General features: G+C 38.6%; 1 protein-coding gene across 1 annotated transcript; it reads left to right on the top strand.

The window, feature by feature from the left end:
* Nucleotides 1-2600: 2600 nt before the first annotated feature.
* LOC146539745 (protein toll-like) lies at nt 2601-10088 on the top strand. Its single transcript, XM_085207561.1, has 5 exons — nt 2601-3053; nt 4156-4990; nt 6605-6774; nt 6944-7569; nt 7845-10088. Exons 1-5 carry the CDS (start codon nt 2909-2911, stop codon nt 8730-8732), a joined length of 2664 nt encoding a protein of 887 aa, XP_085063687.1. The 5' UTR covers nt 2601-2908; the 3' UTR covers nt 8733-10088.
* Nucleotides 10089-16023: the final 5935 nt, after the last annotated feature.

Below are 16023 nucleotides of genomic sequence, written 5' to 3'. Positions count from 1 at the left end.
AACCTCTTAATGTGTCGGAATCAGCTATTTTCTTAGGTGTTACTATAGATTCCAAACTCCAGTGGAACGCTCATCTGGAAGCACTTGCAGATAAACTCAGCTCTGCCGCGTTCGCAATTAAGAAAGTAAGACAAATGACGGACGTTGAAACTGCCCGACTAGTCTACTTTACCTATTTCCATAGTATTTTATCTTATAGAATGCTGCTATGGGGCAGTGCTTCAGATATCAATTCAATATTTATTCTCCAAAAAAGAGCCGTAAGATATATTTATAATCTAAGAGCTCGAGATTCTCTGCGAGATGTTTTCAAAGATGCAGGTATTATTACAGTTGCTTCCCAATTTCTATACTAAAATATTCTCTTTGTCCGACAAAATATACATTGTCATAGAAAAAATAGCGATAGTCATACGATAGAAACGAAAAGTTCATAAATCCTTTATAGGTCTGAGTATACGTGTATATAATAAAATTCCGCAGTGTATTCTTAATTTGCCACTTGCCAAAATTTAAAATATCTGTAAAAAAAATTCTAACAAGTAAAGCTTATTACACTGTTCAAGAATATTTAGAGAATAAAGATGTATGGAATTAATGTCTATTGAATGTCAGGCAGGATAGTTGCCAGCTAATGTAATAGTAAAATATACCATTGACATTAAAAAGAGCAACTGTTGAGTTTCTTGCCGGCTCTTCTCAGCAGAACTGCCTTCCGAACCGGTGGTAGCTTTTTGTTGACATGTACATTCGACGATTCAAAAGTGCTTATAAAGTTTATTTGAATAAAGAATATTTTGAATTTGAATTTGAATTTGAATTAAAATTCACAACTGCTCTCTTTCTGTAACAAATTGTTCATGCCCCACCTTAAATCAGGTAGCCAAAGTAAAATACCTAGGCATTATGATAGACCAAAGGCTTAACTGGAAGGAGCAAATAGCCTCTATTTCTTTTAGATGCAAACGCCTTATCTACTTTTTTAAACTGCTCCGCCACTCTGCTGATTTGGAAACCCTTCGCGTGGTCTATTTTTCCCTTTGTCAATCTATCTTGTGCTACTGCATACCTGCATAGGGAGGTGCCGCCAAGACCCTTATATTACCCGTTGAACGTGCACAACGCGCCGTCCTAAAGGTCATGCTCTATAAATTAGCTAATGTTTTAACAGTTAGGCAACTGTTTATTCTTCGCACCATCCTGCGTAAACATGCTGAAGTTCCTGCCAACTTAAATCTAAACAAACGTTCAAATAGAAATATTCTGCTCTATAGTCTCCCATAAAACAACTTTTGCCACCAATAATACCAATACAATAACGTTAACAAAACCGTAAAAAAAATATACTCGTATAACAAACACATCGTAAAGGATAAAATAGAAAATTTGCTAAAATGCCCAAATTATAAACTCACTGAAAACCTTTTAAGAATATAAACTATTCATCTTTTCGCGAATTAACAATAAAGTTATTTTTTGTTTGATTCCTATTCTCTTTGTCCCTAGTTAACGCAAATATCTCCAAACCTAACTGTTATACACACGCAAACACACACAAACACACACACAGCGCAAACATACACACCATATCATTTCTTTTTACATAGAGAAAATAATATTTTTTACATATATTTTTTTTCCTTTCTCTTCACTAAGAAAGAAATATATAGTCATAATGCTATTGAACTCAACAAAATTATAAATTTTCGGTTTGTATAATATTTCTCTTAAACTTCACCAGACTCACTTCCTCCTAAAATATAGATTTGTTCCTAGGTTAGGGGGTAGGGAACCATTTTTATACTGTGTAACTTGTACAAGCCTCTCTCATGTAACGCTTTGTTTATGTAGTTACTTTCTTTTGTGGAAATAAAGATTATTATTATTATGTTTCTCTTTAAAGATTCACGGGTTCAAAAGAACCCGGTCCTTTGGAAGGCTTGCGTAGGGACACAGGTCCAACACGTAGAGGCCCCTTAGAGAATATTCAAATATTTTACTGTGACGCATCAGCCGGGATCCATCTCTGGGTAACCACAGGTAATTGCCCAGAGATGGCCGCCGGTTAATGCGTAGGAACTATGGAAAATGTCGGAATCTAAACTAGGGCTATGGAATGGAATTTGGATGGACTGGCTACTGGGCTATTGAATGAGACTAACGGACGTCCGCCTTTACAATAGTCTCAAATTGAATGGTTGGCGGACGGTGACTCGCCTCCCACTAGATGGGCCCCCACAAAGCGGCGTAGTGCCTTGGGCGCAACATCGGCGTGGTCGGCTAAGGGTGTAGAGAGGTGTGCACCGGTTTCACCATCACGAGGAACTCGTGAGCGGGTTTCCCCGCTATTACGCAGATTGAGCACTTCCACCCTTTCGAGCATATAGCTCTTGCGCTCCACTCTGCCGGCCAATAAAGGCAAGCCAGAGACGGGGGATAGATTACAATTCCCCTCCGGAGGTCTCAGGTCCGTGGGGTCGCCACTCCCCAACAGCTCGCCACAAGCTGCCCTGCGTTATTATTATTATTATTATAATTTATTATATTATAGTCTGCACTTCTGTAATAGAATTAATAACTGTCATACATATGTCAATGCCAATTTCAAATGTCAAGTGTCAAGCGGAACGTTACATAGCCTAGTGCCTACATTATTTATTTACATATTATTTTACATTTGCAATAACAGCTTGTGGTTTTGTCGAGTTTTTCCTCATTGTTAATATCCTTTGGCGTCGAATATCTAAATGTAACATGATGTTTCAAGAAATCTGCTACCGTGATGTAAACCATTAGATTATTATTTTGGTGTTACAATGTGAAATCAAATCAATAAATTAATATTAACACCAACTTTCGTGAAAGTGTTCAGCTTTAAATGATGTGATGTATTAAAGTGTAATGCAATATGTTACAAAGACAACTGTGGATTTTAGTTTGGACTGCCACCGCCCTTTCGGCGAAGGAGGGCCCACGCTGCCCGCCCTCGATTGCGCCGGAGAGATGCCGAGAGGATGGAGCGCCTCTAGACGAGTTCTTTTTTGTTATTAATGGTCAGTCCATTAAAAAAATTAATAAAATGTTATACTAAATTGTAAACACATTCTAGGAAATGGAATGACTCATACAGTATAAATTTTTAACTTCCAGTAGTGCCAGTTATAAACCATACCACTATGTTGGCCCAATTTGAAAACATTGTTACTCATGTTTTCAAATTAAAGATATCATAAAGTAAGCTGTATGTAATTATATTTGTAGAGCAACATATAGGCTATATTAATGCAATAAAAAGTTATATCAATTTGATGTATGTTGTTAATAGAGTTATTTTATATAACTGTTTTATTGAATTGGCTCAGTTTAGTTTCAATGTTGTAAATTATTATTTGTGTAGGATTATAGAATCTAGGATTTGGATTCCCCAATGTAAATTAACACCTTTTTAAGCAATCATATGCTGCTTGGCATACATACCAGCACCATAGTGCTTGCAATTCCTCAATGATAGATAAAGATTTATTTCAAATAAATTCCTAAGTCGGTCTGTCTATCTGTCAAGACTATTTTAGTTGAGGTAGTATTGGGGTATCAAACTGAAATTAATATCAGATTTCAGGTTTACATTACACAGAAATTAAGGTTGTAATACAACAATTATGTATAGTTTTTGCTTCATTAAAATCCATAGTGTGCTTCCCGTAGACCTACAGCTATGGAATTTTGAATGAAGTAAGATTTTGCAATACAAATAAAGGAAAATGTCCAAAAAAAAAAAAATACATAATTCATAGAGAAAATCAATACAAACTCTATAGTTCATTTCATTCAAAATTAGTGCATATGCCCACAAATTTACGTTTGCTAACATTATTCGCCACATCATCAAAACCTATACCAGGTATCCGAATTACAATCTTGAAATTAGCACAGAGCCCTCTGCTGCTTAGCCCGTTTTTTCTTATATACACTTAAATAAACAGTCATATAATTGCAAACAGGTGTAGCCACACTGGGGCCACTAGTAATTAAAATATTTATAATATTTGCTTTTAAGCTTTGTAAATAGTTAAAGAATGAGTTTATCATTCATAGATATGTAGGTTACGAATACAGGTGAAGCTAATTATTATATATAACTCTAAAATATTTTAGGTGAACGAATGACCATCTTATACAAGGCAAAGTATTTACACATCACCTGCCCCGCAAACATAACCCTCGAGAATGAGGAAATGCCCCGCTTCAGGACCGCAGTGGAGGTTCCGTTGGTGAAACTGACGGCGTGTCCGCCCCCCTCCGTCCCCTACGCCGACGCCCTCCGCGCACTCAACGTCACCCCTGGGACCGCGCTGGAGCTGGCGCAAACGCCACCCGCGCCTCCCCTGCGCGCCGAGCACCTTCGCGGGCTGCGTGTGAGCGCGCTCGCGCTGTTCGGCGCTGCGCCGCTCGCACCCCCCGCCGCGCTGCTGCAGGCGCTGCCCGCGTTGCGCGACCTGCGCCTCTCCGACGTGGAGCTGCCACCGGCCGCCGCCGCGCACCTGCCGCACGGCCTGCGCGCGCTTTCGCTGCAGCGCGCCGGCCTGGCTGCCGGGCTGCCAGCCACTGCGCTGGGGCGCCTGCCCTCGCTGCGTCGCCTTACCGTGCGCGACCCCGTGCTGGCCGCCCTGGATCTGTCGGCGGCGCCGGTGCTGGCGGACGCCACCGTCGAGGCGCCGCTCTCCGAGTTAGTGCTGGGCCCCGCGCTGGCCAACCTATCGTTGGCGGGTGCGCGGCGCGTGGCGCTATCGGGCGCGTGCGGCGCGCTACGGCGGCTGGCGGTGGAGCGCTCGGCGCCGCCCGATGCGCGCTGGCTGGAGGGCTGCGGGGGGCTACAGGCGCTGGCGGTGCGGCGCTGTGCGCTGTCGGAGCTGCCGACGGACTGGCTGGAGGACGCGCCGGCGCTGCTCTCGCTGGATCTCTCTGATAACAACCTGGAGGTACTGCCCGGGTGAGTGTGCGAAACGAGCAAACAAACTTCTCTTCATTCTCTGAATCTTTATTCCATTGGCCCGAGCGATAGATGGCATTAGTTTTCATACAATTATTTTTTCAATTCAAAGTACTGGACTGCCACCAGAGTGATAGTTACTATCGAAAAATCGTAATTGTTAACGTATAATAAGGCAGAAGAGTTTGTTTGTTTAAACGCTAAGATCTTTGGAACTACTAGTCGGATGTCGTTCTTTTTTGTTTTATATGAAAGCTACATTCCTCAGGAGTGCTATAGGCTACATAACATTATGATTTAATTATTCGTCTTAAATAATGAAATAAAATGTAATAATTACGAACGCTATCGTATTACTTTACTTTAAGCGCATTAGTATGAAGTATCGTTAGTTCTAAAATAAAGTTTGCGACACCCTGTATCTATCTCTCATAAATCAGTTAGGATTAAAAATATTGTTACAAAAAGTAACTGCAAAATTGCAAGGTGATATTTGAACGTTTTGTATTTGACAAAGATATTGAAACTAACGAGCAAAAATTATTCCATCATTATAGAAATTTTGTGAAGATAAGCTTTGGCTTTTATAGCATAACATCTGGACGTATACTTTTCGAACTTCAAACACAAAATGAAAATAATTCAACGGCCGCAAGCCTAGGCTCGAGTCCAGCGGGGCGGTCTTTACCGCCGATTTCGTCCTCGCAGGCAGCCACGTAATGCTTGCACTTTCTAAAAATTACGAAGAATTATTGAATGTATGAGTTATATAATCCAATTTATTGTAAATGCAACAAAATAAATGATTATTATTAGGTGGTATGCGGGCGAAGCCGCGAGTGAGACGCTAGTTTAATAGTTTTTAATCTATGCTCTATACTTATAATAAAATCGTAAGATGGTCGGTATCTGTACTTGGATGATATTTAAAAACAAATGTTATTGGGAACCTTTATTAACCTGATAGAGCCCAAAACAATATATTTTTTTTGTCTGTTTATCCGTTTGTCTGTGGGTTTGTTATCGCTAATCTCAGAATCAACTTAACCGATTTAGATGCGGTTTTCACTATTGGATTCTGGTAAGCTTCCAAAAATATATAGGGTTTATTTTATTACAATCGATTCATAAATAAAAAAGTTATGTCAATTTAAAGTATTTAGTTCGACAAATTTGCTAATTCCCGTAACAGTTATTTTTTACAACTGTTTTACTGAATTCTAAATCTTTAATTTTCAATTTCTTTATTAATATTTTTATTTGACGCAGGCGTAGCCGCGCACGGGCCCACTAGTCATTAATAAGTTTTAATAATTTTGAGGCCGTCGTGCCGCAGCGGCACAAAGGTGTGACTAAAACGCGACGGTTGTGGGTTCGATCCCACTCAAAGAAGTGAAATATTTATTTACGTTTATATTTTTATTTCTTCGCTCTGGTGTCGAAGTAAAGAGCGGCGTTTAATTCCGCCACTCAACACGCAATGCCTCTAGAATTCGGCAGAAAGTGAGGAATAGAGTGTCCTTATCACTAGGTTTCCTCTGCCTACCGTGCTGTGTGCGGGATACAGCGTGAAGCTGATTTTTTTGATTTTGATTTTGGATATTTCGTTGACAGTGAGATGATCAGCTTGGCGAAGCAGCTCGAGGACTTGAATCTGTCCAACAACCGCCTGCGGCGCCAGGCCGTGGAGGTGGCGGCCGCATTGCCACGCCTCGCCGACCTGGCGCTCGCCCGCAACCCTCTCGGCGACCTCTGTGGGGGCGGCGCGAGTGTGCAGTCCAACGGTTAGCTAATCACCCTTAAATAAGTCACGGTCGGTCGGTTCGGTCTCGCCGGGCATATGGAAATACAGGAGACGTCGTATTAGACAGTGTCCGGAATTTCTGATGCATTGGTTAATTAATTTTAATCAAATGAGAGACAAATTTTTGACAATAGTGTCATCGTCCGCAGGCCAGTCCCCGCTGTGGAGCGCGCGCGCGCTGCGGCGCCTAAGCCTGGCGCGCACCGGCGCTACGCGCGTGTGTCGCGACTGGCGCGCCCTGCGCGCACTGCGGGCGCTGGACCTGCGCGACAACGACGTGGCGCGCCTCGACGCCGCCGACCTGCAGTGGGCGCGCGCCCTGCCCGCCACCGTGGACCTGCGCCGCAACCCGCTGCGAACCGTGTACTACGCGCGCGCCGACTACGAGGCTGCGCTGGCCGCGCCAGCACACGCGCCCGACGCGCCCGTCACGCTGCTGCTTGACGCGCGCCTGCGCTGCGACTGCGGCGAGTACTGGTATGCGCGCGCCGTGCGGGACGCGCCGCAGCACGCGGCCACGCTGAGCACGGCGCGATGCGAGGGGGGAGGGGCGCTGGCGGCGCGCAATCCGCGATCGTTGCTGTGCGCGGCCCCGAAGGGCGCGTGCCCGCGCGGGTGCCTGTGCGGCGCCAACGATCTGGCGGAGCTGCGTTGCGAGGGCGGCGCGCACCGTGCGGTGCCGGCGGCGCCGGCGCTGCCGCCGCCGCGCGCGCTGCTGCTGGCGCGCAACAACATAACGCACATCGCCCCCGAGGATATCACGCCGCAACTTGAGGTACTTCCTTTTACTTCAGAAACTTACGATATACATCACTCCATATAGTTAAAAAATAGTTGTGGTTAATTAACTAAAGTTAGTTATTTATGATATTTATAAAACGAAATAAATTAATGTTTATTGAAAATGCAATATTTTGCCAGTCATGGCCAACACAAATTAAAGGAAAGTACCCGGTCCCTCCTCGCCCTACTACCACGCTTGTGGATGTCCGGCGTCGAGTTAAAGAAGATAAATTTTTTTTAGTAAAATGCATCATAATATATTTCCAGATACTCGACCTGACTGACAACCAGATAGTGGATATAGACGTGGAGACGGCGAGCGCGTTGGCGGCCACGCCCCGCCTCGAGCTGCGCCTCGCCGGAAACCCCCTGCGCTGCGACTGCGCCGCGCTGCCCACGCTACGCCTGCTGGCTGCACGGGCCTCTCCCGCCACCAGCGACGCGCGCTGCGCCGACGGCGAGACCCTGCCCGCCGCCGCTGCGCGCCTGCAGGCCGCTTGCGCGCCGCCGCTGTGGCCGCTCGCGCTCGCCGCGCTCGTGCTGTGCGCCGTCAGCGCGGGCGCAGCCGCCGCGCTTGGCCGCCGCACCGCGCGTCGCCGCGTCAAGCGCTTCCTGTTTGAGCGCGGTCTCTGCGTGCGCTGGTTGCTACGGGGCGATGAGCGCCGCGAGGACGCTCACTGTGACCGCGACGTGTTCGTGTCGTACGCGCAGGGTGACGCGGGCGCGGCAGCGGCGCTGGCGGCGCGCCTTGAGCGCGGAGGGCGGCGCGCGCTACTGCACGAGCGCGACTGGACGCCGGGCGAGCTCATCCCGGCGCAGATCGCCACCTCGGTGCGGCGCTCGCGGCGAACGCTGGTGCTACTGTCGGAGCACTTCCTGGCCTCATCGTGGGCGCGCGCGGAACTGCGCGAAGCGTACGGCGCGGCGCTGGCTGCGCGGCGCCCACGCCTGCTGCTGGTGCTGCTGCCGGGCCTGGAGCCAGCGCGCGCCGCCGCCGCCGACGCGCACCTGCGTGCCTACATCGCCCGCGTCACCTACCTGCGCTGGGACGACCCGCGCTTCTGGCAGCGTCTCGAGCGCGCGCTGCCGCCGCCGCTGCAGGCCCCGCCGTCCCCCGCGCCTGCACTCCCCGCTGTAGCTCCCGCCGCAGCCTGATATACTGATACTTTATGAATACGCATACGACGAGTGTAAAAACTATCTTAACGTAAAGAGAAATATTATATATTTTTTATGGACTTACCAACTTAAAATAACATTGATATTGACTTTTGTCAATTGCTATATACCTCTATGAATAAGAATCAACTATTTGACTCGATGTGCATTAAACAAAAATAACATTAATATTCATAGAACTCCAGTTATAATTACATATAAGTTATTATTCAAAATACGAAAATACTTATGCTCCGACATATTATATTTAATATGACAGCCGTTGGTTGTATCCATAATTAGGTTCATTTCCTACCTCCACGAAGGATATCCCCACTTTCCGCCCAATTTTGGAGGCATTGCGTGTTGAGCGGCGGAACTCAACGTCGCGCTCTGTTATAAAATCAACATACATGTTTTTTCCTCAACATAAAACAACTCAAATATTGTTATTGAAAAATTTAGTTTTTAGTATTATATATTTCTTATTTTGACAGTGTATTTTTAGGTTGATATATAAATTAACAATTTCCACTATTTTATAAACAAAAATAATATTAAATTTCAATCTCATATTATTAGAGTATTTTTTTTAAGTTTTATTTTCTTCAAGAATATTTTATTGTCTAAATACGCAATAATAAATGTTAAATGAATTATTTGCAATGAACGATTGCTTGTTAATTAAAAAGCTTTTCTTTTAAAAAATAATAATTGTAAATTGAAGTTTGGATATACTTACTTATGTAAGTCATATACTCATAATTAAATGTAACATACTCGAATGTGTCAAATTAATAATGGTAAGAGTAATACAAATGATCTGTGTATATCTACGGTACATATTATTACAAATTTTTTTTTTCAATTTGAATGTTATAACTAGCTTATAACTTAAGTAAACATTTAATTTTACAATTTAATTGTCAATCTGATAAGTCAACCTCCCTGCTACCTGCTTGTTCGTTAGTTTCGAATAATTTTGGTTATGGATATTAGATTATTTTATGAAGACTCTGTTAACTGTATACGAAACCTGAACCCTGTCTGAACCTTGACAGATTGTAATATTTGTTGTTTATCTTTCTCTTGTACCAAAAGTACGAAGAAGTTTAGATAATAAAGCCACATGTCTTACCATATCCAAATTACATTGGATTCGGTTACAAAGATTTTTTTATTTCGGATATCCGTTTCCATGTTGTGGGGTTGCATAGCATCCTTATATTGCTATTGAAAATTGTCTCTACTGAGGCTAAATTATATCAAATTATAATAACATTCCTACAACTATCTATATTCTACAAAAATTGTATACAGTTATTACATCAAATAAATATATGAAATGTTAGAGTTGGCTGGTTTTCTTATTTCTTCCTAATCTTTTAATTTTTACTCGTTACCGAAGTGTTACAATGAGTGTTTACCTTGGTTTTGCACAGTAAGTATCCCATATACATATAGTTTTATACGTATAGGTATTTAAATAATAAAAATAATGTATTTTAATGTAGTTAAATAAAGTTTTTGTTTCATTTTTAATCACCAACACAGCGTACACTAACAATTTAAACAAACAACAAAATCATACAATTAAAAAAAATGTAGACTAATAAATAGGATTGATTTATTATATCTGGTTACTGTACTCGTATATTTTTGACAATAAAATTTCATTTCAAGAAAAATTATATATAAAAATAATCGATAAAATACTTCATTTAAACAATAAAAAATAACATTTATAATGAAATAATAACTATAATTTTTAGGTTATACTTATTTAAAAAATATATTGCAAAGACGTGAGCGATCACTTACGTAGATCTCAGGGACTTCAAAAGATTCTAAAAGTAGAAGAACGTTCGTTATATTATATAACTTGAAAAAATATATTATTTTTAAATTATCGTTTTCATCTGTTAATTAATTATAACAAGCACGTTTGTTGTGGCTTGTGACGTGTTTAAACAACTTTCACACACGTCCAAGTCATATAAAATTGTGCGTTAGCCTAGAGTAGACATGGGCGTTACGTAGCGTCACTAGTTTCAGAAACTGCTTACAAGCCAAATCACGGCATAACTAGTTTCGGGCTGTCCTCGAAACTAGTGATTGTGATGATTCGGAGCTACGCGGTGATTGTGAGCTACGCGGTTATTCGAAACTACATACATGTTGCGTTGTGGTTATGTGTCTGTACACATAGCCATTATTTCACATACGTAGTTTCATGAGAGTAAGCAGTAACCACTAATCAAGTTACATCGACACTAGCACAGTTGTATCTCGCTCTATTATAGTACGTACCGCAACAAAAATAGAGACGAGAATAGGCGAATTTGATTGAAAAGCTACAAACATCGTACTTTTTTGTATTATACACCCAATGAATTTTTTATGAAAGAGTTTTATGAAAATTCCAAGAAAAAACCATATTATTTTTATTAGCTACATTGACACTTATGTAGTTGCATCTTGCTCTATTTTAGTACGTTCCGCAAGAAAAAAAGAGACGACAGTAGTTTAATATGTATGCTTTAATGCAATTTGATCGATTATTATTTTATATCGATAATTAAAAAATAAATTCTGCCTCGACACCAGAGCGAAGAAATGAAAAAATAAATGTAAATAAATATTTAATTTCCTCGATTGGGGCTCGAACCCGCAACCGTCGCGTTACAGCCACGCCCTTGTGCCGCTGCGCCACGACGGTGGATTTTAACCAATTCCGAGTTTTTTTTGTTTAGCGTGACGTAGCTTTCCTAATGTTTATTATTTATTAAAAGAGGTTCGGTTACAATGGCTTGCGACGTTCACTTCACACTTGTATATCTTAAGCACATTGGGATTTTTTATGCGATCTACTAAGACTTTTAAGAATTCCGAGAAACGAGGTTCGCTACAAAAAAATTGCGGCCTACACCCATCACTTAATAGAACTTTGAATGTTGATAATAAAATCTGAATTTGATGTTTTAATGATTCCTTACGTTTGTATAAAGCTCAACAGAAAAAATAAAATAAAAAATAAATAAATTTATATACGTAATAAAGAATCCATAACTGAGCTTACAATTTTTAACTTTTTTTATTAATTTTGGTTTTGTATTTTGTTATTTTTTTTTGTTTTATGTTTAGCTATATAGCAATAATGCAGGCTGCTAAAATTAATTACTTTTTAAATGTTTTTAATTTTAAGTCTTTTAAATTTTTATTGTATACTTTATGTTAATTATGCAAACAAAAATTCTGAAATGGTCAGCGAATAAAGGCTTTATTTATTTATTATTTATTTATATTCAGTAGTAAAATTTTAAAATTTAATTTTAATATAAATACTAGATAAATAAATCAACTTCACGCTGTTTCCCACACACAGCAGGGTAGGCAGAGGGAACCTAGTGTAACACTCTGTTACACTAGGTTCCCCACTTTCTGCCGAATTCTGGAGGCATTGCATGTTGAGTGGCAGAACTCAACTCCGCGCTTTACCTCGACACCAGAGCGAAGAAATGAAAATATTAATTTAAATAAATATTTCATCTCCTCGAGTGGGGATTGAACCCATAACCATCTGGTTTTTACCTCAAGTTTGGTCTCAAGTTTCATCCAATTTTAAACCATAATATTTTGCTATTACGTGTCAGTTTCGCGTTTATGTTTTATTTTTTGTATTTTTAAATTTCTTTTTCCATTCTGTAAGTGTAAAATTACTCTTTTTGAATGTATTTTGTGTGTAAATTTTTTGTTTTCACTTAATTTGGAATTTTAATTTCACTCCGTAATGAAATATATCAAATATTATTAAAAAACGATCAGCGAAAAAACTATATAAAATTCTATATATTAAAAATATATAATATAATAAAGTGTATATAAAAAAAATATATAAAAATAATTGTATATAAAATAAATTAATAAATAATAACATTTTAGTAGCAAGATATTGTAATTTAACCTAAAACATTTTCAATCATAACTATAAAAGTAATTGTATTAAACTTCCAACTGCTTATGAAACATTTGTAACTAGTTACAGAAATAACTAGTTTCTGAAACTAGCTACGCGTAACCCCGAAACTAGTGATCACCGGTTATGCTTAAAAGACGTTACGGCCCATGTCTAGCCTAGAGGCTAGAGCTAGTAAACGTTTTATTTTAATATCTCAATAGACAATATTCAGAGACTAGAGTTCTACAGATGTCGCCACTCGCCACTTGTTTGACACTTGTGCGACGTAGTGACGTAGTGACGTATGACGCAGGACGTAGGTAAATAAAAGACCAACAGTATGAGGCTTTATTTCTACAAATTGGACAACGTTATAAAAATATACATTATTGTGTGTAATTTAAGTATGCTTTTACAATAAAATTCAAAATAATTTTTACTAGTACATCCATACAGTTTGATAAATTTTTAATGTTTCTGATAAATTACAATTTTTGTAAATAAAACAAAGATGAAGAAGAAGAAGAAGAAGAAGAAGTAGTACATCATGTGTATAGTATTAAAATTATTAGACGAATTATTATTATTTAATCATACTAACAAGAGTAACATGTAAATATACTTAAATTGATAGCATTTCATAATAGAGTAAATATAAAACTCGAACAAATTCTGAATAATCTTCTTCTGTTGCTTGCTGAAGCTGATTATCATTATAACAATGATTCCCGGGGATGAAGCCTAAATAATAGAAAAAAAAGAAATCTATACTAATATAATAAAGCGGAAGAGTTTGTTTGTTTGTTTGTTTGTTTGTTTGAACGCTAAGATCTCTGGATCTACTGGTCCGATTTACATTGTTTTTGTTTTGTATGAAAGCTGCATTCTTCAGAAGTGCTATAGGCTATATAATATTACATTATACATATAAACTAATATATTTTAAAGTACTTTCTATTTTGACATGCAATTTATTCTGCCATCTTAATAACAATCGTCGCGTCGCTACGCAACCATTACCGCGACATTTTGACATTCATCCTTATGAAAATAAATATAATAGTCACTCTTAACATTTTATCTAGATTGAAATTATAGTTTTCTGTATAACATTCTAATAAATAATTAAGGAGATGTCACTGATTCGAAATGACCTAGCCTTCGGGCGGCATAGTATGAATATGACCGACGCGAAAATATTCTTATAGTTCAAGCAGGCGTAGCCGCGTCCGGGTCCACTAGTATTTAATATATTCTGAAACTTGACTTTATAATAATGCAAGCATTCTACACTAAACAATGTAAGAATATATACCTAGTTTCAAATAGCTACACATATTGTACTGATAAGAAGGCAGGCATTCTTGGTAATTACAATAATATGCTACTAATGGACTAACTTCAATGTAAAATAAATAAAAAAATATTTATTGATAGTTTATAAATAACAAACAAAGAGATTTTATAATAAGTTACTTTTACCTTGCAGGAAATATTCCATGTTTATTTAAATACCTAGATAATGTCCAATCATGCTGAGAATGCTGTAATTCTAATAAATCTGACCTCATCAGTGAATGCCCTAAAAAAATAACAAAATTATTATGATTTTCATCATAAGTAATCTTTATGAATTTTATTTACTTTAAGATATACATTTTTAAAACAATGATTACTAACTGTAATCTTATAGAAATATCTATATTCTACACAGTTAAAATAAAAAAAGAAATACATGTTTGTTGTAATACGTAGTACATACCATTTACATATGTTGTCTTCAGTAAGATAGTAAGAGAAATTATTAATCCCATCAAAAACATAAATGTAAAATGAAAGCCAAGTTTTGTAATAAAACGTATGCTTTCAGCGATAAAAGAAGTGAGATGTAAATGTATGCCAAGTTCAATGGTCAGTCCTGAAATTTATTTTTAACAATATAAAATATTTTATAACAACTGAAAATGCCCATTCTTCTTACAACTTGGAGACTTTATTTATGTGTAAAATCTGACTTGGCTAGTTTTCAAATGAATTTACATCGATGTAAATGAATGTATTCGAATTCTATTCTATTCAGATTCTATTGTATTGTATATGTATAATGTAATGTTATATAGCCTATAGCACTTCTGAAGAATGCAGCTTTCATACAAAACAGATCCAGTAGATCCAGAGATCTTAGCGTTCAAACAAACAAACAAACAAACAAACAAACAAACAAACTCTTCCGCTTTATTATATTAGTATAGATTAAGTATAGATTGGAATAACTCAATACGCAATGCCTCCAGAATTCAATGGAAAGTGAAAGTTACTGAGTGTCTTAACACTAAGTTCCCTCTGTCTACCCCGCTATGTGTGGGATACACCGTAAAGCGGATTTATTTATTTTTTATTATTTTATTTAAGTAATTTTTAATTTTCTCTTTTTTTTATTATTTTTTTTATTAACAATTACTTAAATTTTTACTGTTAATAATTACTTTATAATTACTTCTGTTAAGATAGCTGGTAGGCTGACAAGATATCAAAATAAAAATCAAATCAGCTTCACGCTGTATTCCGCACTAAGAAGAGTAGACAGAGAGAACCTAGTGTTAAAACACTCAGTAACTCCACTTTCCATCGGATTCTGTTGGCATTGCGTGTTGAGTGGCGGAAGTCTACACCGCGCCTTTCCTCGACACCAGAACGAAGAAATGGAAATATAAGTTTAAATAAATATTTCATTTCCTCGAGTGGGAATCGAACTCACAACTAGTCAGGTTTTACAGACACACTTTGTGCCCCTGTGCCACGACTGACCTTACAGATAGTATATTATTATTAAATTTTATATATATTTCTATCAATATAATTATTTTATGAAAGCTTTTATTTATATAAATTTTTTAGTGTATTTTTTTTCCTGTTTTAGGATTCTGTACCTTGAAAGCAATAAAATAGAACCCTTATAGGATCTTATATAGGACTTAGTACTTAAATATTGTAATAATAATTTAATATCAAATACGTTAATCGACTATGCAAATACTCTTAGTATAATAAGTACTAAAATGTTTAAATTATCTATATATATAAAAGGACTTGTCCTCACTGACTGAGGTAAGACGCACGCACAGCCGTAACCGGTGATGGAAGAAACGTAAAATTTGGACAAATGTTTACTGTCATAATCTGAACATCCACTAAGAAGGGATTTTGAAAAATTTTAACCCTAAAGGGGTGAAACAGGGGTTGAAAATTTGTATGAAAAAAAAATTAAATCGGCACCGAGTTTCATAAAATTTGAAATTTAGATTTTTAAAAGTATTTAATTGAACACAT

This window comes from Heliconius melpomene, chromosome 3 (assembly GCF_056956725.1).
Source record: "Heliconius melpomene rosina isolate 202511_hmr_F chromosome 3, ASM5695672v1, whole genome shotgun sequence".
NCBI lineage: Eukaryota > Metazoa > Arthropoda > Insecta > Lepidoptera > Nymphalidae > Heliconius > Heliconius melpomene.
This window is presented reverse-complemented; position numbering and strand designations above follow the sequence as displayed.

What these genes read in the sequence shown, in the direction of transcription:
- LOC146539745 (XM_085207561.1), top strand. Translation starts at nt 2,909, where the DNA reads ATGTTACAAAGACAACTGTGGATTTTAGTTTGGACTGCCACCGCCCTT. An exon ending in CGCGAGTGTGCAGTCCAACG is followed by an intron (nt 6,775 to 6,943) that starts GTTAGCTAATCA and finishes CATCGTCCGCAG; the next exon opens with GCCAGTCCCCGCTGTGGAGC. An exon ending in ATATCACGCCGCAACTTGAG is followed by an intron (nt 7,570 to 7,844) that starts GTACTTCCTTTT and finishes ATATATTTCCAG; the next exon opens with ATACTCGACCTGACTGACAA.